Genomic DNA, 25,237 nt, shown 5'->3' with positions numbered 1-25,237 from the left:
AATCGAATCCGTCGATCTATATTTATCGAGTCCATTTTAAACTGAAGGCTCTACTGCAGCCCTCCCTATCACGTGACAACTAAAGTGATCCTCATCAGGAATTGGCAAACAGACATTTCGTATTTGCTTTCATCGATCTTTCCCCATCAAGAATATCGTGATGCGATTGGCCCTAACTTTGAGTTCTAAGAAAGTAATTTCAAGCTGAGTGAGAGCTCCATTAAATACATGCAACGGAATATACGTTTGTTAGACCATTACATGATTGTCACTGTGTGAATTTTGACCATGTCTGTATAAGTACACGTCACATCAATGGTGAGAGATAAAAAATACTTACCAGAAACAAAAGGTGAGCTAGGGATTCGTTAGTGTCTTTGAAATTCTTGAAAACGTGTCTTGCTATGAATTACCTTCACCGAAAAGAATTGAACGTTTATGTTTTGTGTATATACCCACCTTGAAATAAAATTAGGTACAGTTATTCTATGTTAGTACATTGACTTCTTAGTGGTCAAATTGAAATCTGTAACAATTTGTCTATCGTGCAATATAAGCATAACACATTGATTTCGTTAAACATATAAGCTTATTGTGTTTACAATTATTTTCCCAAAGAAGCAACTTAGAATTTTTAGCTGGTGAAATTTTGGTCAAAAATTGGTAGGAAAAGTGTACAAATTTAACGTTATGTTCAAGAGTGGTGAAAGTCCCTTGCAATATCGTGAAAATCTCGTACTACGATACTGCTAAAATCTTGCATTGGGATCAGAAAATCTCGCACTACAGTTCTGCTAAAACCTTGTATAGGGTGGGAAAATTTCGTACTACAGTGTCGTTAAAATCTCAAACTGCAGTGTTGTTAATATATCGAACTATTGTGCTCTTAAAGTCCCGGACTACAGTGCTGTTAAAATATCTAGCCACAGTGCTGTTAAAATATCTATCTACAGTGCTGTTAAAATATCTAGCTACAGTGCTTTGTAAATCTTCTACAATGTTGTGAAAATCTGGTACTACAGCAGTGCTATGAAAATCTCGAGTGATATGTAGTTAGAATCTATATATATGCAGTATCCGAATATGAAGAGAAAGTGTACATTAGCACATCACGGGTAGTACTTAAAAACGCTGTCATCTCATGAATTACAAATAGTGTAAATGAATGTTAGTGTATTGAAAAGTCAAATAAAGCCATTTTCACGTGATTGTCGTTCGCTGATGACAACTTGTGATGTCCACACTCAGTTCTTGTACGTCTTACGTAGAACACAAGAATTGCGTTTGGACAATCAAAGCTTGCCACCAAGACATCTGAACACTAGCAGCAGCAGCACACTAGTCTGGTACGGACGATGCTCAGCGGTTACTCCCTCCCCGAGAAATGACCACCTCCAGAGTAGAGTAGGTCCTTTATGCATCCACTTTACGATCGCTTGGTTGTTGTGTAACTCTGATATGCACCAATGCTCAGTGATGCTTAGATGTGACTTTATGAGCACGATGACACCATAAAATGACATTCCGATGGGTCAGCCAAGTTTCAAGTCTCCCCAGCGAATCCAAAGTGGACGCCAACGCAAGGATGTAATAAATCTGTCACAGAAAAATATCTAAAATGTTAATTATGCGACAGCATTGCTGACATAATGTGAATTACAGGTAGACATTCAAGCTTTTCAACTTGTTAGGACATGAAAATTACAGGTATATTTTGTTTATTTTGTCAGGTTTTTTTCTCATAAGGTAATGTTGTATGTCTAAACTCATGGTGAGATCTACTCACAAATATGACGATTCTAAGTATTGCTTAACTAGCTTAAAATTGTTAGTGACAAGTGTTAATAGTGAGGGGGGAGAGACAAAGCGAGAGACAGGGAGACAGACAGACAGAGACAGACAGAGAGACAGACAAAGAGAGAGACACAGACAGACAGACAGACAGACAGACAGACAGACAGACAGACAGACAGACAGACAGACAGACAGACAGACAGACAGACAGACAGACAGACAGACAGACAGACAGAAAAAGGGTAAATGAGAGAGAGAGAGAGAGAGAGAGAGAGAGAGAGAGAGAGAGAGAGAGAGAGAGAGAGGGGAGGAGGGAGGGAGGGAGGGGGGTCGCCCATGAACAGAGACAGATATTTTATTGCAATCAAACAAATAAAAAGCAGGAAGGCATATAAATGGACAAAAGGATATTCAACAGATAGAAGTAATGAAAAACAAAGTCTGTGACAAACTGACAAACTAAAATCTTTCTTCAATTTAATAATATGGAGAATATAATGTTATCTATAAACATTATCACTGCTAAAATTTAGTTAGATACAGTGCTAACCAAATATAGTAGAAATTGATTTTATTTCATCAACTACTAAGTATTTGACTCTGATGTCAATTAAAATCGTCATTCATTGCTAGACAAAGGTGGGACATGACAATTCTAACGGCCGTAGGCAAGACAAATTTGAACCAAATCCAAGAAAAATGCGTCAAAGTTTTGTAATCGGTCGACCAGTAATGTTTTATGTGCCATGTTAAACACTGGAAATGGTGATCAAAATTTGGCACTATGGTAAGGAATAAAACTCTTTCAAAAGGAATCGTAAAATGTCTAGTCTATGAGAAGAACAAAACATCTTGATTGATGAAAAGAATAGGTAATCAATACAGGGTTCAAGCTCGTTGTGGTAGAAGCTATGAAACTGGACAGATTTCGATTTAAACAAAGGAGGCTAGTTTGAGTGTGATTTTATTACATCTAGGGAAACTCTAGTATTAAAGACTCGGGTTTTCTTTGATCTGACTGTCTCTGTTCAAACTTTTAAAGAGTTTTGTTATGTTACTGACGTGATTCAACATGAAAAGATGTAAACCATTACGAATTCGATGACGAACCAGACTGGTGACCGTTAATTGTACTCTTTCTACGACACTTTTTATCATTGAAATCCGGATTAAGTGAGGAAAAACATAGTCCAATTTCCATTGATGTCCAGGAAAGTAACACCGAATATCACTGAATGAGAGGGAGAGGGGTCACATCGCGAAAAAATGGCAGAATCTGTGAACATAGACGTATGTGTTGAGCTATATTCCCTACACCTGATTAAGCATGGGTAGCCGAATCCTATAATGCAATGAAATATACAGCTCCTAGGTTATTCCATGGAGGGACTTTTACCAAATTATGAAAACACTGATCAACTAACACATGACTTTTTTTCGTGACGGTTTCCCTTCACGATGAATTATTGAAATGTGCCAAGTTAGATTGTTTGCACGACAACCTACATTTTTCAGTTGATTAATTTTGTAATCACGACATCATGTCCAACAACGTGTCACTTTTCACATAATGGGATACAAGACAATCGCTACTCGAATCTGACCTAACTAATCAGGTACTAAGCTTATCACTGCTCTAACTACAGTTTTGGCCAATGATATTGCAACTTAATTGACATTTGAAAATGTGTTACCGTACGAAATTCTAAAATCCGTGACGTGAATCCATGAGTTTCTTGTCTGAGTTGAGGTAGAAATGAAACCAAGCACACGTTGTCACTATCATTGCGAAATGGGACGTTTAGAGCTTGCCGCTAAACTCTGAAGCAGTGTATCCTTCAAACCGTGTATCCGGATTTCACCGTTACTGGGTTTTGTGTATATTTTTAATTTGCGAATTCTAAGTTATGAAATGTCAAATACTTACTCAGAAGGGCGGAAATTTCGTTAATCTTATTGGTCAGGATTTTAGACGTGTGTTTGGTTGTAGTATATGTTAACCTGTAACTTGATTTGATATGCAAGTTCAAGTGTCAATGACCTGTTGTCGTTCTATGAAAAACATTTTGCGCTCAATATATTGTTATGAAAACCTCCATTCGTTCATATTGTTTTTGAAAGCAAATAATTTCGTTTTCTCTATAATTTCAGGATTTGTGTCCAGTTACCGTTAATCCTTGATTGTCGAACAAAATTTACAACAATCGACAGAATGTAATTGGTCTAATCGCCTCCACCTCACCTAATTTTACAGCCATCTTTTGGGCGGCAATTTGCCGACACGTCGGTCGCTACAATACGACTTGCACGCATCGACTACTTCTCAATTTCAGTCTTTCCATATGTATCTAATATCCATGTCATGTAACAGTTGTATGATCTTATATACTTGATTGGGTAGACGACAGAAAAATTTAAAAAGAAATAGTGACACTTTTTGTGTAAGTGACCAACGGTGAGAAAGGAACTGATCAAAATGGTAATGTATTCGACTCGAATAATAACATTGTCTCGTGTGACCTGCAGTTTAACGTTACAGCATCGTTCCCTTTCTTTCCCCGAGATGAATAACAATGGAAAGATTTAACATTTCGGAACTTTCCCATGAATGGGACTACTGAATGGAAACTCATGGTATTCCATATGTAAGTTATAAAATTCCACAGACATAACTGTGTCCCGATCACAACCGCTGATGTGTATTTGCAAGGAAAAATAGTGAGATAGACGAATTTTTGATCACATGATTTAACAAACCATGGCAGTGTGGCTGTGTTTCAGATTCGTTCACGTCGACCCGCATGATCCAGAATCTCGCTCTCTAAGAATGTAATTATGATGTCGCTTTAAATTAGGAACCCAAATGAATCCGAAAGAATAGTTTTAATTCTCCAATGTGCAAATGTCCGAATACTGTACTCAGTTTTATATATATATGCAACAATTTTATATCAAGAATCAACTGAAAGTAGACTGGCTAACATTTTAATGCTGCAGTCCAACTGTTCGCTTCATGGCAAATTGCTTGAGCATGGTTAGTATTTGAGTGACCCAAGTCCACTGAAGCATAGCCGGTGATGACCTAGCCGTTTCGCGGAATAGTTAGTCTACCAGAGATTCTGAAAAGTTCGCCGACCGTTCAATTACTCACCTTCTTCAACGTGGTAGAAGCATCGGTTGTCTCTGTCCACCCGGTGATGGGACACTGGTAGGTGAAGTACAGAGTTGAGCAAAGCTGTGAGCCGGAGAATTCGACCCCAATCACCGACCCTCACTGATCGTCTAGTGTGTGTGTACTATCAGTTGACAACGCATTCACACTTGTACCTTCACTAGTACACTAATCGACTTAATATACCTTCTCTGATGTATTGTGACGCAACGCAACAAAGCCATTCGCTGAAGGAGAGTTTGCAAATCATACGTAAATTTCTATTGTGTACATAGTATCCTTTCACATTTGGGTGGGGTAGTAAAGAATTAGAGCATAAATCAGCATATAGGGGCTTCATAGCGACACACCCCTAGTGTTGCAGTATGCTTGGGGTCATAAACGCGCGAATATTATACAATTATTCGCAGGTAGTTAAAGCCTTTTCAAAAGTGACAGTTTGTTTGTTTAACGTATTGTTGGAATTGAAATGAAACAAAAGTCGCTGTATTTTGATCATCGGATGGGGCGGGGTTTGTAAACCGTTATTGTTCTCCGCATCTCAATAATGTAATAAACGGCCAGCTCGTCAACCACGCGGTGTCCATCTAGAAGTTTCTCACCTGTTTGTTGCCCTGCACTTTGAGGAACTAAGTTTGCAGACATTGATACGAGGCATTAGTGCCCATCGTTTCTCGAATACGCATCTAATATTACAGTCGTCCCCCAAAAAACAGGGCGTGGAACATTTGAAGTTTTTTTTTTTAAATTAAATGAATGCATTTGAAATTGACACGATTTTGAATTATTGGCATGCAATACACCAACTAATAAATGAGATGCTCGTTTAACTTGTCGTGATTTCATTGAAAAATCAATGAGCTAGATTCCAGTCTTGTTTTAACACGAATCACTCTTAATATCTGAATCCATCACTCTAAATACTTTCCCATGGCCCCTTGCGGTCTCCACCCGTACAAGCTCCGTCATGCCCGAGACACCATTCTACAGCTGAGTGACCAAAACTGTATCTTGAAGCCTAGATATTTTTACGACATTTATGAAACACCAGACGATCATTTTTTTTACTCATAACCAGAGACTGTTACGCTTTGCCGACTTGTATACGATAAGCCCTTGAGGTAAGCGAGGTCAAACGGGGTCGTTTCCAAGACCTGTACGGTTAAAGTATCAGAAAGCCCTTTCGCTCGATGGTTTATTTTAACCGATAAAATTTAGAATTATTGTGCAAATAAAGCAAAAACCGTGTTAATTTGTTTCTTGGGACAGCGTTGAACATTTTCTTGACTTTTGTGGAAAGGTGTTAGTTCCGTATTTTTTCACAATTTTGGATAAATTACTCACTGATATACATTTGAGTCTCTTTGCATGCTATGAACACGTGACTCTATTTTGTACATCTTTATATGATATTAACTTCAAACTTCAAAAAAATGTGTCCAATATAGTTTCTATGTCTTTGCTGTTGCCTAAAACACCTAATGTTACAGTATCTTTCATTCCCTCTATCGATATCGTCGCAAAACCACTGTACTGTCCTTTTTGCGGCAACGATACAACACATGTCTCCTGGAGCCTTCTTTAAGTTTTCGTTGTCCTAGTAGAGGTAATATTGACCTTATTTTGCGAGAATGTGTTTCATTAATTTCCAACAATGATGCTGTGTATGTCATGGTAGGTTCACTGAGTTAAACCTGACCCACTAAAATAATGAGTGGTCTGATGTTAAACCCATTGTGGTCTTGGGTCCATAGATCTTTTAAAATTAGTGTTCTCACATTTCAACTAACTCTAACTTGGCTTGAAATATTGCTTCCCAATGTAGATGTACATTGCATAGCCAACATTATGTACTCTTATTCTGTTTATGACATGGACCATGGGCAGAGATACAGGTGATAACAAGCGTATTTCAATATGGTTACTTACTTTGAAGCTAAAATGTCGATCTCAATTAAATTTATTCAGCAAAAACTTTATATCTAGATAAACTTGAGATGTTTGGATCGGTATAGACAAATTACATTGCGGGTTATTAGGTTGTCATAATGTCGAGATACAGATAATAACTGACAGACGGACTGAGCCCAAATTATAAGAAGGAAAAATTCATAATTTCGTATCACAAGATCTCCAAAAATGAAAATGGTAATACCAAGTTTCTGAACAATGAAAAAATGTATTGAAATTAATATTAAAAAGTATAATCTTAAGCCAAAACGCCATGAAATTTAATTTATTCCAATTTCAAAGAATACCACGATGTAATATTATATTACACCGTCAACCAGGTCAAAGGTTAAACTTTTAAATATTAAAAATAAGCCATCATTTGAAGACTTGTGTATTTTCCTATATTTTCAGATATCCGTAAATTTCGTTGCTCGTCTTTCGCATGGCAAAGTTCCAAAACGAAGAAACTGCTGAGAATCTTTTTTAAAGTGGATACCCGTCCTTGAGGGTCATTTCAACTTAACGATATGTATGTTTAATTGTCTAGTCTATATAATGTGATCTGGTGTGGGATTTCACTATGTGAATGACATCTGCGACCTAACAAAAAATGAACGTAATGTGGGAATTCTATATCAGACTTCTACTCCAAATATAAAAAAAGTACCACAAATGCAAAAATGGTGGATAGTACTACTTGATTGATTCACCATTTAAATAAATGTTCCTAGAACAGAGACGTTCTGTGTGATATTACAAACGGTGGCCAAAATCGAACTTGCTTATAGATTAACTTTTGTATCCAGAGTTCATCGTACTATAGGATACCGTTTACACCAAAACAGTAATTACGATTTGAATTATTGGCACATGATAATTATATTGTATCATTGGTTTACACAAATACATTGACTTTATCAAAAGGTACCATGTAGTACTCGTATGTTATCACACTTGTATTCTGAGAGAGGGAGAGGGGAGAGAGAGAGAGAGAGAGAGAGAGAGAGAGAGAGAGAGAGAGAGAGAGAGAGAGAGAGAGAGAGAGAGAGAGAGAGAGAGAGAGAGAGAGGAGGGAGGGAGGGAGGGAGGGAGGGAGGGAGGGAGGGACGGACGGACGGACGGACGGACAGACAGACAGACAGACAGACAGACAGACAGACAGACAGACAGACAGACAGACAGACAGACAGACAGACAGACAGACAGACAGACAGACAGACAGACAGACAGACAGACAGACAGACAGACCACAACCACCTGTTGATCGTAGCCGACTATTTAGTCCTTTCACTTTGATGTTAACGTTTTGATGTGAATGACATTCCTTATTGACGAACTTCGGACAGCCGCATAATCCAAGGATAATATACTCAAGACGACGTAGTAGGAATATTGTACCCAAGAATCGTAACATAAGGCTTAAGGGTTGTGTCTGTGTGTGCTTGAGGTATAGGAAATAAAAGGGTATAATATTCATGAACACAAATTTACTTATGTTGATTGTAACCATATCAGTGTCTGGTTATGTTGACAATGACATATTTTTTCAGTGACCTGTGGCGACACTTGTTTTAATCAATACTACATTTTATTGAGAAAACAGTACTAGTATTATATCACAATGGGTCCTTATCATACAAATGGTTAGTCTAGCTGCTAGACTAACAAATGGTTCACTTCAAAGCAATCCATAGTACATATTGTGTATGAGAAAGGGTCTCCTTTTTCTTTTTTTCTTTTTGGTGATATAACAACAGGCTTGGTTTTCAGGTTTTAGAAGAGCCCCCCGCCCCGTATCATTTTACACAGAGTTGTCCCCACCCCTCCGGTATATAATATGCGAATACAGATCGAGAGCAGTGGTTTGACCGACCCTGAGCTCGAGAGTCATATGTGCTATATCCGTCAATAGAGGGCGATCTCACATATGCGCAATTTCAGAATGGTTGGTTTTGAATATGGAGAGTAGGGTGAATGACGTCTTCGGTGTAGAAAGACGTTCAAGCATACATACAAAGAAAGAACACAGGGTTATAATATGTAAGCTGTGCGTGATATCATTTTACGCCACACTATATCTTTCCAACAGAAGTTGTTGGTCACTCAGTGAGCTGTCAGTCTATCACTACAGTAACAATAAAATGGAATGGTCAGGTCGATGGTCAACCGTTCGAATATGCACACTATACAGAAAAACAAACACTCGGACTAAAATGACAAACAAACAAACAAACAAACAAACAAACAAACAAACAAACAAACAGACAGACAGACAGACAGACAGACAGACAGACAGACAGACAGACAGACAGACAGACAGACAGACAGACAGACAGACAGACAGACAGACAGACAGACAGACAGACAGACAGACAGACAGACAGACAGACAGACAGACAGACAGACAAACAAATAAACAAACAAAGAGCATGCATGTATGCATAAAATGATTACTGAAACATCCAACTATGGAAATCTGTTTTCTTTGATTTAATAAACTACCCCAAAATGCTACTACAGAGATTAAAATATCGCATGCATATACAGGACAGCAGCAACGACTTCGCATCGATTTTGGGATTATCCACTCATGAAAAAGAGAGAGAGGGAGAGAAAAAATCCATAACAACAATATTTATGTATAAACATCATCATTTTGGTACACAGCGAGACAACGCAAAGGATATAGAATATTATTCGTGGTTGCCTTATGTATAGATATCGGTGTGATGTGAAATACTATCGTTGTAGGCGCTCCACACATTTTCCTACATTGACGGTTTTGGTAGGGGAGTCCGTGCTGATGTTAATCGCCACCCAGGGGATCGCCAACAACGAAGTATAAATAAAATGTGGAAACTATCTATTATATTCGCTTTTATTCAATAGAACACACTCCACACCGACGGGGGAAGGGAAGGGAAGGGAAAAAAGGGTGATACAACAGGCACAAACCCGGGGCACAAACAAACATCACAAAAAGGCGTCAACTATTAAACAGCAAAAGAAACCGTGGCCGAAGAGGGCGCCCTTTCGGGTTCCAGTCATTTTTCCACAAGCGTGATAGAGATGAGATTGCTTCAAGTAGAATACGCCTCGCGGACAATTTCCATGAAAATCAAAGTTCTTCAAACCTCTCCGAATTTTAGGTAGGTGTTTGCGTAGGTGTTTGCCATTTGAAAAAGGTTTGTTTGATTGTTTGTTTTGTTTTTACTCCTTCGATGTCTTTCATTTTGAAAACATAAAGAAAACGTTCACCAAATTATATGTATTTTTGCCTCTAATTTATGTAGATGATTTCAAACAATATATATTTGATTTTTTTTTCAAATAAGATCGTGAAAATTTTGAAAATGTCACAATTTTTAAGGTGTCCAATTTTATGTAAACCAGAGATTAACAGTATTAAGCCTTAACCTACATACAAGTTTTCGATCTAGACATTTTTAAAAAGTCTTCTACACTAACATTCCCTATTTTGCCATAGCTCTCCTATTTCATTAAGGAGAATGAAAACTAATTTTTCGTAAATATGAAATAGGTTCTGCGCCTGCGCTTACGCTGTTTACAACATGGTAAACGGTAACGTGTAATATTGAAAAAAATCTGGTGCCGAAACCTTCCAAACAAGTGAAGTTGTTGAGGTTAGCAATTCTTAAATAAAATATCGTTGCAATTGCATGTTATAATGACATCAAGTAACAATGTATGTGTGGGATATAGTTGTCGGAAAATATTAAAAACATACGGTGGTAGAAATAAATAACTATCGTTGACCAACCTCCAGCATGTTCTGTTGTTGGAAACAGTTTTAGCTTTTGTACCCGGATAAAGTGCGAAATCGGATTATTTTGGGAATTGATTTATTGCCAAAAGAAACCGAGATCCTGCCATGCAACACTTTTTCGTGTTTTGATGTATGGACCTTTCCAATATGCGTTCATAATGTTCTTTTTCTACCAGAAGGATGTTACTACTTTCATCTATCTATCGTACAAATTCATAAAACCAAACAAAAAATCTTATTTGCAGATAATTGACAGATGGAATCATGAAAATGTAATATTAGTCATTATGTGGTCGGTACTGTGTTGTGTTAGTTTTCAGATTGCCTATTTAGTTCAATTGATATGATTTGTTTTGACACACATTTTTTTAGCTGTTGTGCAAAGACTTCTCTATAGTTAACAATTTTTATATATCTGCAGCTTATTACAGTGGCGTTATGTTAAATTCATGGGACTGAGTGTAGTTTTACTATAGACAGTGATCTAGTTTTACAGACAGTAATGTCTATGGTTTTACATACAACAAGAATCGCGTAGACGCGTTTACAGATTGCCATGTGAGGGCGCTGTTTATACATAATCGTATTTTTCGACACGCTATCTTCTATAGGAATATAGACTTGAGACATAAACATAGTGTATAGATTGTGTAAACATGTCATCACATCGGCAAGGAATTTACAGCTGTCCTAAAGGCGTCTTCTTTTTAGGCGTTTTTTAATACTACGTTTGAGCGAAGGCGTACTTTTTTTCCCAAAGTTGTATGATGGCAAAAGAACAGTCCAAATGTGACTTAGGGCTTACAAATGGCACCTTGTTTGTTTTGGTTTTTTTGGGGGTTTTTTTGTTTGTTTGGTTTTGTTTGTTTTTTTGTTTTTTTGTTTTTGTTTTTTTTGGGGGGAGGGGTATTGTGATTTATTTTCGTCGCTTTTATAACACTTGCCGTGGAGTTCCGTAATGGAGTTTGTCATCGCCTATTTTAGAATATTACAATTTATAAATGTTGATTTTCACATTTCAAATCACAGAACTTGGTACCAGTTCAGGATGGGTGTGTCAGGTGTGAATGTTTGTGTTTCAAGTTGAAGGTTCAGTCGATCCCCCTCCATACCTCCACTGTGACAGTTATGTATCATTAGTACAACCTGATTTACCCTTCTATTCGTCCTCGAAATTGTCTAACTGTCTGAAAATATTTATTCTTATTTATTTTCTAAACGATACACTTATCTCGGTATTTTCATTAACTTGGATTTTTTAGTGTTATCATAGATAAAATATCCATTTATTGCAAAGTTAAAAGCATGTTAGTGGATGGATACGCCTACGATTGTTACATCCATCTGTGAGAGAGCAAAAATAGCCTTACTCTAATAGCCAAGAGTCCAGTCGTGGTAGGATTTTGTAATAGTTTCCCCCTTGGCAGTAGCCTGTTTTCGCCGCTAGCGGTATCCCTGTGGTATGAGAAATTCAACCGAACGCTGGCGCCGTAAACAGGCTATCGTGGTGGGGAAAGCGAAAGCAAAATCCTCGCACGATTTAGCCTTATTTGGCGACAGGATAAACGATAGCAAATTATGTGTCAGTGGATCGATAGGAAAATTTGTCCTAAATGTCACCAAACAAATGTTATTTATCTCTTAGGTAACCATGGCAACGTTAGAGCCCTACAGAACGGGAATACACCAAAATAATATGAACTTTTACGTTCTTTTCGATTAAATATAGACAGTGAATTGTAGGTTTCAACAAAGTCTGTAGACGAGGCCGCAGACAAGATTTGCTACACATGTACATACAATTTATAAGAAAAAGCATCTCTTTTTTTTATGCGTGGTACATATCGTACGTTTTTCATTTTTTATTACCAAATGCTCTCAGTGTTAGAATCAAACTTGAAACCTAGTATGCAGCGGAGAATTATGCAACTCATAGTATTTCGTCATCTAATGTCGCTATTATCATAGCCGTTGGGAGCCCTCCAACAGCTATGATATATGCCATACAAAAATGATCATGGTAATTTTAATCTCATTTAGTAACATTTTGCATATATGAGGAAAATTGAAGTCTTAGTTATGTCAATTATTATATAATTTATTACGTGGTCAATTGCAACTTGTGTAAATTACATGTGAAATGTCACTATATGCATGCCTTTCTCATGTTCTGTAAAACCAATTTTTTTTTAAAGAACCACCATGTGCGTCTTTGACAACATATAAAGATATATATGCATTATCTGTATGGTTATTTGTAAAATGTATATTTTTGAGAGGAAACATTTCGCCCAAAACTAATTTATAGTGCTTGAATAGGGTCTGTTGGCCGAAACCTTGTCTCCATGGTTACATGTGTCTGTGATCGAATAGCGATGGGTACAAACCGTGATGTCAGACAAACATTGCAGTACAAAATATGAGGCCTATTATTTTTATTAAATAAAAAAATATGTGTTTCCGATTACGCTCAATTTTAGAGTAGGTGGAGTAGGGAGATTTTTATTTTATCTTTTAAATATTTTAAATGTCTACTCCAGGTTGTTACGTTTTCTGTTGTTTTCCATATAGTCTCTGTGTTATTGGTTTCTTCCCATCAGATGTACAGCCATTACAGATTGGAAATGATGTCAGTTTCCACATCCAATTAATATTTCTTGCGAGGCTTCACAATTTTATAATTCTTTCCTCAAATACGTAAAAAAAAGTTTAGGGTTGGCGTGAAAAACTAAGTGGGTCGGGTAACCGGAACCAAACAAATTTGTTAGGCCTAATCTATTGAATCCCGTCTTTCACTTGAATTGGTGATATGTCGATTTGATGTGTACGTCAGAGATGTAACACAAACCATGTACCACTGCCAACTTACACTGACATTTGAGAATATATTTACAAGATTATGGTAATAACGTGGTCATAAGACGTGTCACCACGTCAATTGACACAACGCAGTAGTTGGGGGAGTGACGCGGAGAGTGTCATCACGCTGATCATCCTCTGCTGCTACATCCGTGCATTATGTTCGATATCCGCCAGTGACGTGATTGTCTACCATCATCGTGCTCTGCTGTGTAGAGCTGCTAACGGGAGCTGCTAGTCGTGTAGTTTCACTCACTCACCGTATGGACTATTAGTAGACCGATAAGTATTTACTAGCACCGTAATGGACATGTATTACACAGACGGGAGTCGTTTTCCATTCGATCTTTCGTCGTCCAGCAACAGGCAGAGCTATAAACACGGTAGGTTGGTATGTAGCGCTCCCGGATAGCACTCAATGCTGTAATGTTTTCACATTGTATGCAGTAATAGAAAATGCTTCATTTTAAGTGATCCACGCACCAAATTGACTATTTGACCACAATGTTGAAAAAGATATGTGTTATTTACTTCCGTAGTAGAAAGATAGGTTTGTGATTTTGAAAATCGAGAACTGTCGCTCCTTGGAGATTTCTATCTCAAAAATTGTATTCTGAGTAGGTTATCGTTGACAGTGTCCATTTTGCTTTTTTAACCCAAGATAGGCCTAGACAATTATGTTCTAATCACACCCTTGCACCGAATCAATTTCTTTCCAATGCCCAGGGCCCATATTTTGCTTTCTCGTGACTTTTCATTGTGAACATGATTACTTTCTTACACAGATCTGTGGTATATGTTTGTAGAACGTTCACGCCACGTCAAAATCACAAATGATAAGTGGGACCTTTTGGCCTTGGTGTGGCGCCATTCTCATAGTCCCGTGTTTTGGGGTCACACGAGGTCACGTATCAAACAATTATTTCACCTCTCAAATGATCCCTCATCCCTTTTTTTCGCGCCAAAACATAACAAGACTTTCATTATTTCACGAGTTCTCAAGACACAAAGTTGTCTGTGAATCTGACCTTGGTTGGGTTCGTCATAAACTGCGTCACTGTGTGAGTAAAATACGTAGCAAACTTGTTTATTTAACATGTGAAAATTCACCTATATTCTTTGTTTGTATTGGATATTCATGAACAGATTTAATGTTCAAAGAACAAACAATGAAATCCCTGGATGGAAACATATTTTACAAACAAGTGATAAAGGTAACTAATACAAACGTTGCAATTCTTATTATAAATTCCTCGGGCTTTTTGCTTCTCAGTATCTGTCCCTCAACAACCATTACCGCGACTCCGTCTTTGACAGAGCCAAGCGAAATCAGTGGCGCCAAGTTTGACACAATTTTACAGTATTTATCATCAGCACTGATTCTGTTTTCATAGAGTTATTGCACCATCAACGCATAATTCAAACACTTGCCACTTCCAACACTGGTAAACCGCTGTCCAGATAGGGAAGTGTGAACATTGCAATGGTTGTAAATGAATTTGCATGGGTAGCAGGGAATCTTTCTGCGCAATACGTCACTTAGCATGGCTAAATGAGCTAAAACTGCATTCGTTGATCATATTTCAGGTATTGCTCAGACCACCCAAGTGATAAAAAAATGAAAAACAACGAAAAACTGACAATATAACAATCTAAAATTAACTAAAGCCCCAATAGCTGATCGATTTCCTTGTTTGTCGTAAAAAGCTGTCCGTTGACAAATCAAACCTTAATGGTATTGAGGAAATCTTTCTTATTTGCTTTTAATTATTAGTCCTACCCCCCCCCTCCGGAAAGGGAGTTACTCACATAGTAAGGATGTATACATATGCACCACGGTTTTGAGCCCCCCTCCCCCCGTGCCCTCTTTGAATGCGAATACGACTTTTGACCTAATATCTTTGACAACGTAGTTTCAACGCAATTTCTTTTTTTTTGTTTCGACAACATAGTCTCAAAATTGCCTTTTTTCTCAGACTTTTGACGCCTATTGTCTGACTGAATCTAAAATTTTAATCTTTTTAGCGTTTGTGCTTAAATTAGAATCCACCATTGTACACCTGTACGCATTACACACAGCCAAGTCCCAAGTCGCCCCCCCCCCCCCCCCAACGGTCTAACTGTAAAAAGTAAGGGCGACCATTGGGCAATTTCTTCCACCATTCGTGCGTCGCGGCCGTAAAACCGTCACTGAGCCAGGCCAAAGTAGAACGCCCCAAAGAGAACGGAGTCTTTCTGTGAGAGCAAATAGTCCGCACCATTTACAAATATCAACACATTGTAAAGGGGTGTGTCAGAATACAAGGAAGGTGCGAAAGATGACGGTCATACGTAATTTCGTCCACTCTAATGTCGTTAGCACCAAACATATTTTGCGGCAAAACGATAGAACGAGCTCCCCAAGAGAGCAAAAAAAATCAATCTGGCCTTCAGGATGCATACGTATGTTCCTCGACATGATAAATGAAAATTCCCACCTGTGGTTACGAAAAATGTCTAAATTGAACTTAGTAACACGACCAACATTTAATCTGAATATCCATTACTCATATTCAGAAGTATGTGGGTCCCGGTTTCCTATACACCGTCACCTTTCAACTTTTGTAGTTATTTTATCTTCACCAACATATACTGAAACTCTGGCTGAAGTTGAAATGTATCTAGCAGACATGGCCTTTACACCCCCGATTCATCCATCTTTTCAACAGTTGTGAAGGCGACAGTAAACGCGATACTGCAAATACAAAGTCCTTGTGTCAGAGAAGTGCTGAGTGAAGATTACAGCGTTGATTAGTATTGGAGGAAATGGAAACCAAAGTAACTTTAATTGAGACTGAAATTTTGTTCTTCCCGATTTACTGTCTTTTTCGGGTTAGTGTTCACTGGCTCTGTTTGGTACAACCATGCAGAAATCAATAAGAAACTGCACATTCTACAAGATTGCAATTTCTTGCTACATTTTGTTAAAATGAAATAAACTGCAACTAGACCACAGACACATAGCATTCTCTCGCAAGAAAGTCTTGGACGGTGCCGTAAAAGAGACTGTAGTTTACGACAAAATGTCGCAAGAAATGTCTTGCTATCTTGAAGCATTTGCAGTTTCTGGTGGTTGTATCAAACAGCACTTGTGAACACTATGAAATGGGCGGTATTTGTAGAATGAAGACTTTCTACATGTAATGATGTATATTATATGTGTTTATCGTCATGTCTGAGATATCATGGACATCTCCAAAGCCTATGATTATATCTCAATAACCAAGACACCCCCACTATTGCCACTAACCATATTTGTGTAATCCACAACATGTAACAACAAACGTTTTAGCTTGTGTCCATCTTAGTTTGCCGACAGCTCATTTTACAGAGTAATATTATAGAGTCATTACTACACGTATGTAGTGTCGATCTGCTCCACGTAAACACATTCGTTGCTGCATGAATGATCGTCAATCATTCTTGCACACCACAGTGTAATTTTTTCTGCGTGGGGACGTCTGCCAAGCGCCACCGTAAAGATGCTAGCGGTTTTACGTTACGACGATGTCGCCAAGTGATCTATCTTTATCATTACCCTGGAAATTTCCGACTTGTAGTTAATTGACAAACGATGAAATGGTCCGTGCCGACATAAAGCCCATGTGCAGCGCATCGTTGATTGAACAATTTCCCGTTAAAATTTGACGTATTTATTAATGGATTAAAACGTTTGTGAGCACTTTATTTCTTCTTGGCCTTTAGCACTCTGAAACGTACGTTCATACAATAGAGATTCAAACAGATCATGTGTATAGATACAAATGGATGTGAGACGTTGTGGAGGATTGTATTGATTGTATTGTTCACTGTAAGTATTCCGATACATACATACACGCCTGCATACATATCTACCTATAGTATTACCTGCATGCCTGTCTGTCTACCGACCGACCGACCGCCCCCCCCCCCCCCACACACACTGACCTACCTACCTACCTACCTACCTACCTACCTACCTACTCACACACGTACGTACGTACGCACGCACGCACACTCAAACATGTACTCATACATACACAGACACAGACATACATAGATACATACATACATACATACATAGATACATAGATACATACATACATACATACATACATACATACATACATACATACACACACACACACACACACACACACACACACACACACACACATATATATATATATATATATATATATATATATATATATATATATATATATATATATATATATATAATGATAATAAACAACTTGTAACTCATACTAATTGTGTTTTACACTGTTGTTATAACATGTCACATATTTCTATGGATGGAGTGTTTAAGTTATTATAATAGTTGTGTGATTATGGCCATCTATCTTAGTTAACGTTTGACATATACGTAGTCATGGACACTGTATAAATAATCTATAGTCAGTGTAATTGTACAGTGATTTTATTCAGCATGTTGATATACCTAGTCATAGGATTGTTATAATTGTGGTGGTGTTGGTATTGATAAGGACAAGAATGATGATGATGATGGTGGTGGTGGTGGTGGTGGTGGTGGTGGTGGTGGTGGTGGTGGTGGTGGTGGTGGTGGTGATGATATGATGTTATGATGCTGGTGATGATGATGATGATGATGATGATGATGATGATGATGATGATGATGATGATGATGATATTGATGGTTGTTGTGGTGGTGGTGGTGGTATGATGTGATGATGTGATGATGCTGGTGATGATGATGATGATGAGGATGATGATGATGATGATGATGATGATGATGATGGTGGTGGTGGTGGTGGTGGTGGTGGTGGTGGTGGTGGTGGTGGTGGTGATGGTGGTGGTGGTGGTGGGGGTGGTATGGTGTGATGATGTGATGATGTGATGATGCTGGTGATGATGATGATCATTAGGTTCACTTGATTACTGTATTTAAGAGTGGGCAACAACACGTTGTACTTTGTCACGTAGGTGAACTTAACCTTGTACTTTTCAACTCAATTTTCCGTACTGTACATGTATGTCACTTTGTCGTAGGTCATATTTCAATGTGACTGTATGCTCTATGAACAATGAGGGCGCTCTAATACGCATAGTGTGTTTACAAACATCATCACTAGATTTATGAGATATCCGATTAGTGTGTCACGGTTGTGTCCTCTCCTCGAACCCGACCTTCTTTCAGAGACAGAGTGCACGCTATACACAGTAGCACTTACTTATCGACATGACAAACGTCAGCTGTCACACCAAAGTCGTTTCCATGGCTAATGCATATATTTGATATTTTATTTGCCAGAGGTCGAAAAGAAAACAACATTTACATATCAAGTGAGGAAAAGGAATAAGTTAAGTAAACACATCGGCAATGAAAAAATAAAAGAAAAAATAACAACTTTAAACTTCTGCACGGCACTAAAAACAAAGAAGCACATTTAAGGTTCAGTGCGCGGTTAAAGACAGACCCTTACAGATTAATACTGTTTATTTCTGATAAAGCGGTCGTAGCTATTTACATCTTTACAAAGGATTGGGTGTTAGCGTCCAAACGAGGAAGCATAGTAAATACGTATTAATAGATTAATTATTAATGATCATGTAACCGTTTTGCGTAATCAGGTAATTAATTTATTCATTTATTTAATTTACCTAGTAATTAATTGATTTGTACTAATTAATTTAACATCATGACTGACGCGTCAGTAATAGTCTATAACCCATTGGGCGGGTTACGTGTACTCTCTAATGCCATGCACTATTATTGTGTTGCCCTGTAATTAATGATCGATGTTGGGGAAAAAGCAAGACTAAAATAGAAACTACATGTAATAAAAAAATGTACCGTATGTTTCAATTAGATCATCAATTCTAACCTTATACGTACACGTATGAAAACTGCCATGATCGAATGTCTGTGAAGAGCTGTAAAAAGCTGTCGTATTCAAAATGATGCATGCAATCTCTTTTTTTTTTATTGTCAGGTAATGAAATGCGCTCATCCGACGCATATAACTTCTTTTATTTGTAAGTTTTACTGTAGCGAGGTAACAATATTTCACAACGAATACCACTTCAATACAACCAACGTTAAATATTCCACCTCCTACTGCTCACTTAGCAGGATGCCATTTTTAGTCGATCATGCTTTGTTCGCTCTACTTCACAATACTTAAAACGCTGAGTCTATGATATGATATGCCACTAAATTTCAATATTTGTACGCAAAAAGGAAAGATATTACTTTTGTATGGGGTTTCCAATATGACGTGGTAGCCTGTAAATGAGACCCGATTTTCAGTCTGTCTGTCTGTCTGTCTGTCTGTCTGTCTGTCTGTCTGTCTGTCTGTCTGTCTGTCTGTCTGTCTGTCTGTCTGTCTGTTTGCCTGCCTGCCTGCCTGCCTGCCCGTCTGTCTCGAAAATTGCTTCCCCAATTCTGATAAAAATTGCCACAGGTGTTCCTCATGGTAATTGCAAGAACTGGTTAGATTTTGGTACGAAACATATGCATAGTAATGAGTCAATTTTTGTAGTTGGGATAATATCAGGAGAAGTGTATTTCATTTGTGAAACAACATTGACCACGAGAGACCATAATTTTGACAGACTATATTTAAAATGAATACTTTATGTAATATGACAGAACAAACTAACACATTTTGATGAAATTGAAAATACGTCAATTGTTATATTATCGTGTTACAAATGACGTATATATCTATGCATCAATCATCATAATAATTGTTATCCGTATCTCACGATAAATACTCCATAATTATTAAAAATCTGTCATTTATTTCCCTTTTCGGTGATGATTATTAGTATATACAACTCATTTCATTTTCGGAAGAAAATTATAAAAAAAATCACCAACGAAGTAAATTATTAGGTTCTTATGAATAAAACTGTAGTTATTAATAATATTGCTGTCGTTGTGCCGACATCTTTATCCATCCCCATGTATTAATTTTTATTCATTCTTTCTTTCATTCTCTTTTCTCGTTATGAATTGCATATACCGATATTTTTGTGACGGATTTGGCGAAATAGCAACATATTTTGAAGTATAAATAAAGTTATCAAAATGCACATTACAAGTTAAAGCGCATACATACTTTGGTTTATAATGATAATGATGAAGAAAATGGATTTTTTATAATCCTGTAAAATTTAACATTTATGAAATATTTGCTAGCAAAGCTCTAGACGCAGGAGTGGGTGAGGATTTTTCACAACATGGTAACACGAAAGAAAATTGATTGTTCCTTTGTCTTCAATCTTTAAAAAGATGCCAGCTAGTAGGACAATCTTGAATCACTGTGGATTCCTTGTGGTTTACGTAACGCGTCAGTAGTACATCGTTACCATGGTAATCGCTATATATAAACACGAGGCCAATATGAGTCAGTAATCTTGCTACATGCAAAGTTGAAACACACTCTTTGTAAGTTGTCCTCGTTTTCCCCTAAGACGATTCCTTGAAGGCTTAGGTAACCCGTACAACACACCTTATCATGGCTAATCCCTAGAGTCAGTGTAATCCGAGATCTGATGTTAAGCTGTGGGGTTATCTATATTATGATTCTGTATATGTATCGGGAAGTGGAGAAGGACGGAATTTGAAGAGTGAGATCTTTGCGTGGGTGTTGCGGGACTTCGACAAATGAGTGCCAGTTCGATGAGTCTGAATCTGGTATGGAATATTACATTAAATTTGCCTTTGTTATACCCTTTTAACACGAGTTTTATTATGTTACAAACAAATTCCATTCCGGCAGTCCCGTGAACCAGATAATTGTTCGTGCTCTGGTTGTTTGTTTGTTTGTTTGTTTATTTTGTTTTTGTTTTATTCTTTGTTTTGAGGGCCGGAGTTGTCTTTAGTGATCTGAATTTGATGAATAAAACTCCACCACTCTGTTCTTTTGCAGCATTCAGTGCGAGCGTGGTCTTTTTTAACAAAAAGTGTATAGTTCACAGTAAAATGAAATGTGGTGAATAGCACAGTATTTTGTATGTAGTGCAATGATAAACATACATAACATCATAAGGAGTGACTGTGCATAGCTTTTTTGTAGCGGTACACTTTACATCAATATCTTCTGTGTGTGCATATGGTTAACCATACGCAATCTTTACAGGCAGTTTGAACTGCCATTAAAATATATTGTCCTAAAACCCATGAAATATATTATGTAGCGGTATTTACACAAGAAAATCGAAATCAATAACACAGTTATGAAAAAAAATTGCGAAGTGGATTTTGCTTTTTTCGCTGCCTTCATTCTGTATAAGGCCTGTTAGTTGGGGCTTCATTTACGTATCTGGTGTTATTTGGTACTTTATTTGCATAACTGGTGTCATTTGGTGCTTCATTTGCATAGCTGGTGTCGTTTGGTGCTTCATTTGCATATGTGGTGTTGTTTCATTTGTTACTGCTTGTGCTGCATTGGAACTTCATCGAGAGTGTCTTTATAGAAGATCAAACGAATTCGTTCCAAATTAATATTATGAATTCCAACCAAACAAATCTACAATCGTCATTGCTTTAAACTAATCTATTATGATAATTATTATTAGCTTTCTTTTTACTGGATAGTTCAGTTAGCTTCAGACCAGACGTAATCCAAACTTGGAATAATGTTGACATTTATAACTTTTTGAATATCTGTAATAGTGTATCTACTACTCCTTCACAATATAGGATATTTTCCGAATCTATTCACGATTTAATGTGTGATTTGGAACTTCTGCAGTACCCATTTGTAGGAGTGACCACTTCATTATTTAGAAAACATGCTATCGATCAGATTAAAACCAAACAGCGTTCATGTGTAGAATCTTGCACAGGGATACGTAGTATTTCTTAGATTGTTCTTTTTCTTGCCTACAGGCTAAATATTATCACCCTGTGACAAATATATTTCTCCTAACTTTATCTGAAAGAACTGACTCATATAGTAGATGTATTCATACATTTGTAGTAGCAGGATTCGTGTGATATTTTCCTTAGGAAGACGAATCTAAACAATAACACGTATCCCCGTGGTACCGCGTTACCCTCGCAATCTACGTACACATTTCAGACATGCGCATTACGCTTTAATACAGATATTTTGGATTTTTTCCAACCGTGAAAGTGATATTAGTGATCATATGTGATATGTTCAAGTTGATAGGATTAGTATATGAAAATGATCATTTGAAACTTGATAAAGATATGCAGGTGTCAATCAACACTGTGTAAAAACAACAACATGGGGTTTGTGATACAGAAGTAAAGTGGATTTGATCCTTGTCGGGGTGGGGGTGGGGGTAAGGGGAGGGGAAGTCGCCGCCAAAGAAGGGTCACATCAAATTGGCATCGATAACTAAATCGAAGTATAAGGAGATATAGTGGGTGAATGGAAAATTGTGTATAAAGAGAAAGTGAATTCTCGTTCTTGGTGGAAAATGTAAATCAGTAAACCTTATTCGCAAGTGGAACACTTCCTCACACACGTGACGAGATCTTCAGATTCAAAACAAGCGGATAAGGTATTCAAACGTGTCTTGCTTTTATGAACTTAGTCGGCGTCTGTTAGCGGTAATGAAAGGAATATATATGTACCGATATATACGCACTTTTTCTTACGTCGAATTCAAATACAATTATAGACAATTATCACTATAAACTTATTCATTTTATAGTCATGTGGATAATTCAAAAGGAGAAACTCTAAAGAAATACACGTGTTTGTTTGCGTGCATGTATGCTTGCCTGCATGCGTTTTAGCTAATAATGACGTGAAAGAACACATTACAATAAATAATGCGATATGTCTCGACAAGGATGTTTATCTACAAGTCTGATTTCTTGGCCATTACAAAGTTGAATTAAGGTCATATTTTAATGAACCGATCTCCATTAAGTAGTACACAGAACAGGGATACGCCATTACATTAGTAAGCTCTTGTATACAGGTGTTGTGACGGGGGGGGGGGGTGCATAAGGAACTTGTGAGACAGTTCGAATAAATAGATTCTATATGCATTTACATTTGTATTTTAACTGAACTAGCAACTTCGCAATTTTGGGTCACAAATGAAGCAAATTTGTTCACTCGCTAGTCGATGAACGTTACCGCTATGTCAGTATCACGACCTTTTCAGTCATACCAAGCGTAACACATAATCAAACTGTCACGTTTTTACCCCGTACCGCGCGAGTGCTTCAGTTATTGAAGGGCGCACGATGTGTTGTTATACGTATAGCAACTCGAGATCGGAAGAAGGGACGGAATTAGACTTTGCAAATTTTGCTTCGAAACGAGTATCACTTTCTGTTGTTTTGTGATGTGTATACTCCTCTATTAAAGACAACAATACCTTCCATGCAATGTTTGGACTCAGCCGTCGCTAGATAAATTATGTATACTTAATGGCAAGTAAAAATCCCCAACACCAAAGACAACTTGCAAAAATATAATTATTTAGATTGAGAGAAAACGTTTCCATTTCGTAAAGTTATGTTTATTCTTGACACGTTTTCCTTTGTTCGTTCCATGTACGTATACATCCATTATATTTGTTTGTACATGTCAATGGCCTCTAAATGTCAATGTCAATCCTGAAAATCAAATCGTATTGAAAATCATTGAAATGTGTTTGTACATGTATTATAAAAAGTACATGAATTCTGAAGTGTTACTTGATACTATATCTCCTCTATATCAATATATCCGATTATCTGTATCATATATCCGATTATAATTTCGCGACGAAATCGCCCATCTTCAATGTCCAGCCCAGGTATCGAACTGAGAATCGTGAATTCGAAGTAATCTGTAATATGATGATGGCTGCGTGGGTTGCCTTTTACAATATTTGAAACCCTGATTGGTAACCTAAATTATAGATGTTTGATCTTTGGACAAAGAGAGTCATTCTCCCTCTAACGTCTGTGCTTAAATAGCAGAGATCTTTGAGTTTAGTACTATAATTAACATGATATATTTGATATATTTTTTTAAACGTAAAAAAATTACGTCATCAAATTATGGATACCTGTTACTCGAAAGTAAGGTGAGATTATTACCAATACAAGCAACTGACGATTGATTATTATATGCAGTGATTCGTGAAATACCAAAGGTAGCTTACTGATCTAAGCAACCCCTCCCGCAATAACAGCAACACGGACCCTGAAATGTTGTGAATTCTGTCGAAACAACAAACGTCCGTCAAAAACGTGCGTAACAGTATGCCTAGATGCCTTTGAAGATTTCACGTTCTTCATTTGTTCCTATTTCAACACCTTTTACAACTGACAGGAAATGAATACCTGGGACTCGAATTACAAGAAATGGTTAAATATTGTTACACAATTTCGCCACGATGTAAACAAGGAATGACATTTAACTGATGCGTATGAAACGTTTGAGGCCCTGGTTTGTGGCATATCATGATAAATACAATTTACACCGACGAAATTTACCTGAAGGGAAATGAACAAGTCGTTTGAAAAGAAATATACAAGACGCGCCGAGCCTACTGTGAGATCTACCACTGTCGTCATTCTGTAGGTATCTTGGCAACAGGTAAAAAAAACACTCGTCATCGACAACGTATCGAGACTCAGGTTAGCCTATGATTTTCAGCTGAATACATGTATTAGAGCACATGCG

At 37.4% G+C, this 25,237-nt stretch overlaps 1 protein-coding gene across 2 annotated transcripts in view; it reads left to right on the top strand.

Moving 5' to 3' along the window:
• The first annotated feature begins 13,668 nt into the window (after window positions 1-13,668).
• LOC144440539 (retinoic acid receptor RXR-alpha-B-like) overlaps window positions 13,669-25,237 on the top strand; it is a 76,267-nt gene continuing 64,698 nt past the window's right edge. For both annotated transcript variants that reach the window (XM_078129916.1, XM_078129915.1), the window contains exon 1: window positions 13,669-13,948. In XM_078129916.1, the coding sequence (XP_077986042.1) occupies window positions 13,870-13,948 (79 nt within the window). In that variant the 5' untranslated portion in view covers window positions 13,669-13,869. The remainder of the gene's footprint in view (window positions 13,949-25,237) is intronic.

This window comes from Glandiceps talaboti, chromosome 10 (genome assembly GCF_964340395.1).
Source record: "Glandiceps talaboti chromosome 10, keGlaTala1.1, whole genome shotgun sequence".
In the NCBI taxonomy this organism is placed as follows: Eukaryota; Metazoa; Hemichordata; class Enteropneusta; family Spengelidae; genus Glandiceps; species Glandiceps talaboti.
Note: the sequence above shows the minus strand (reverse complement) of the source record. Positions and strands in the feature narration are given on the sequence as shown.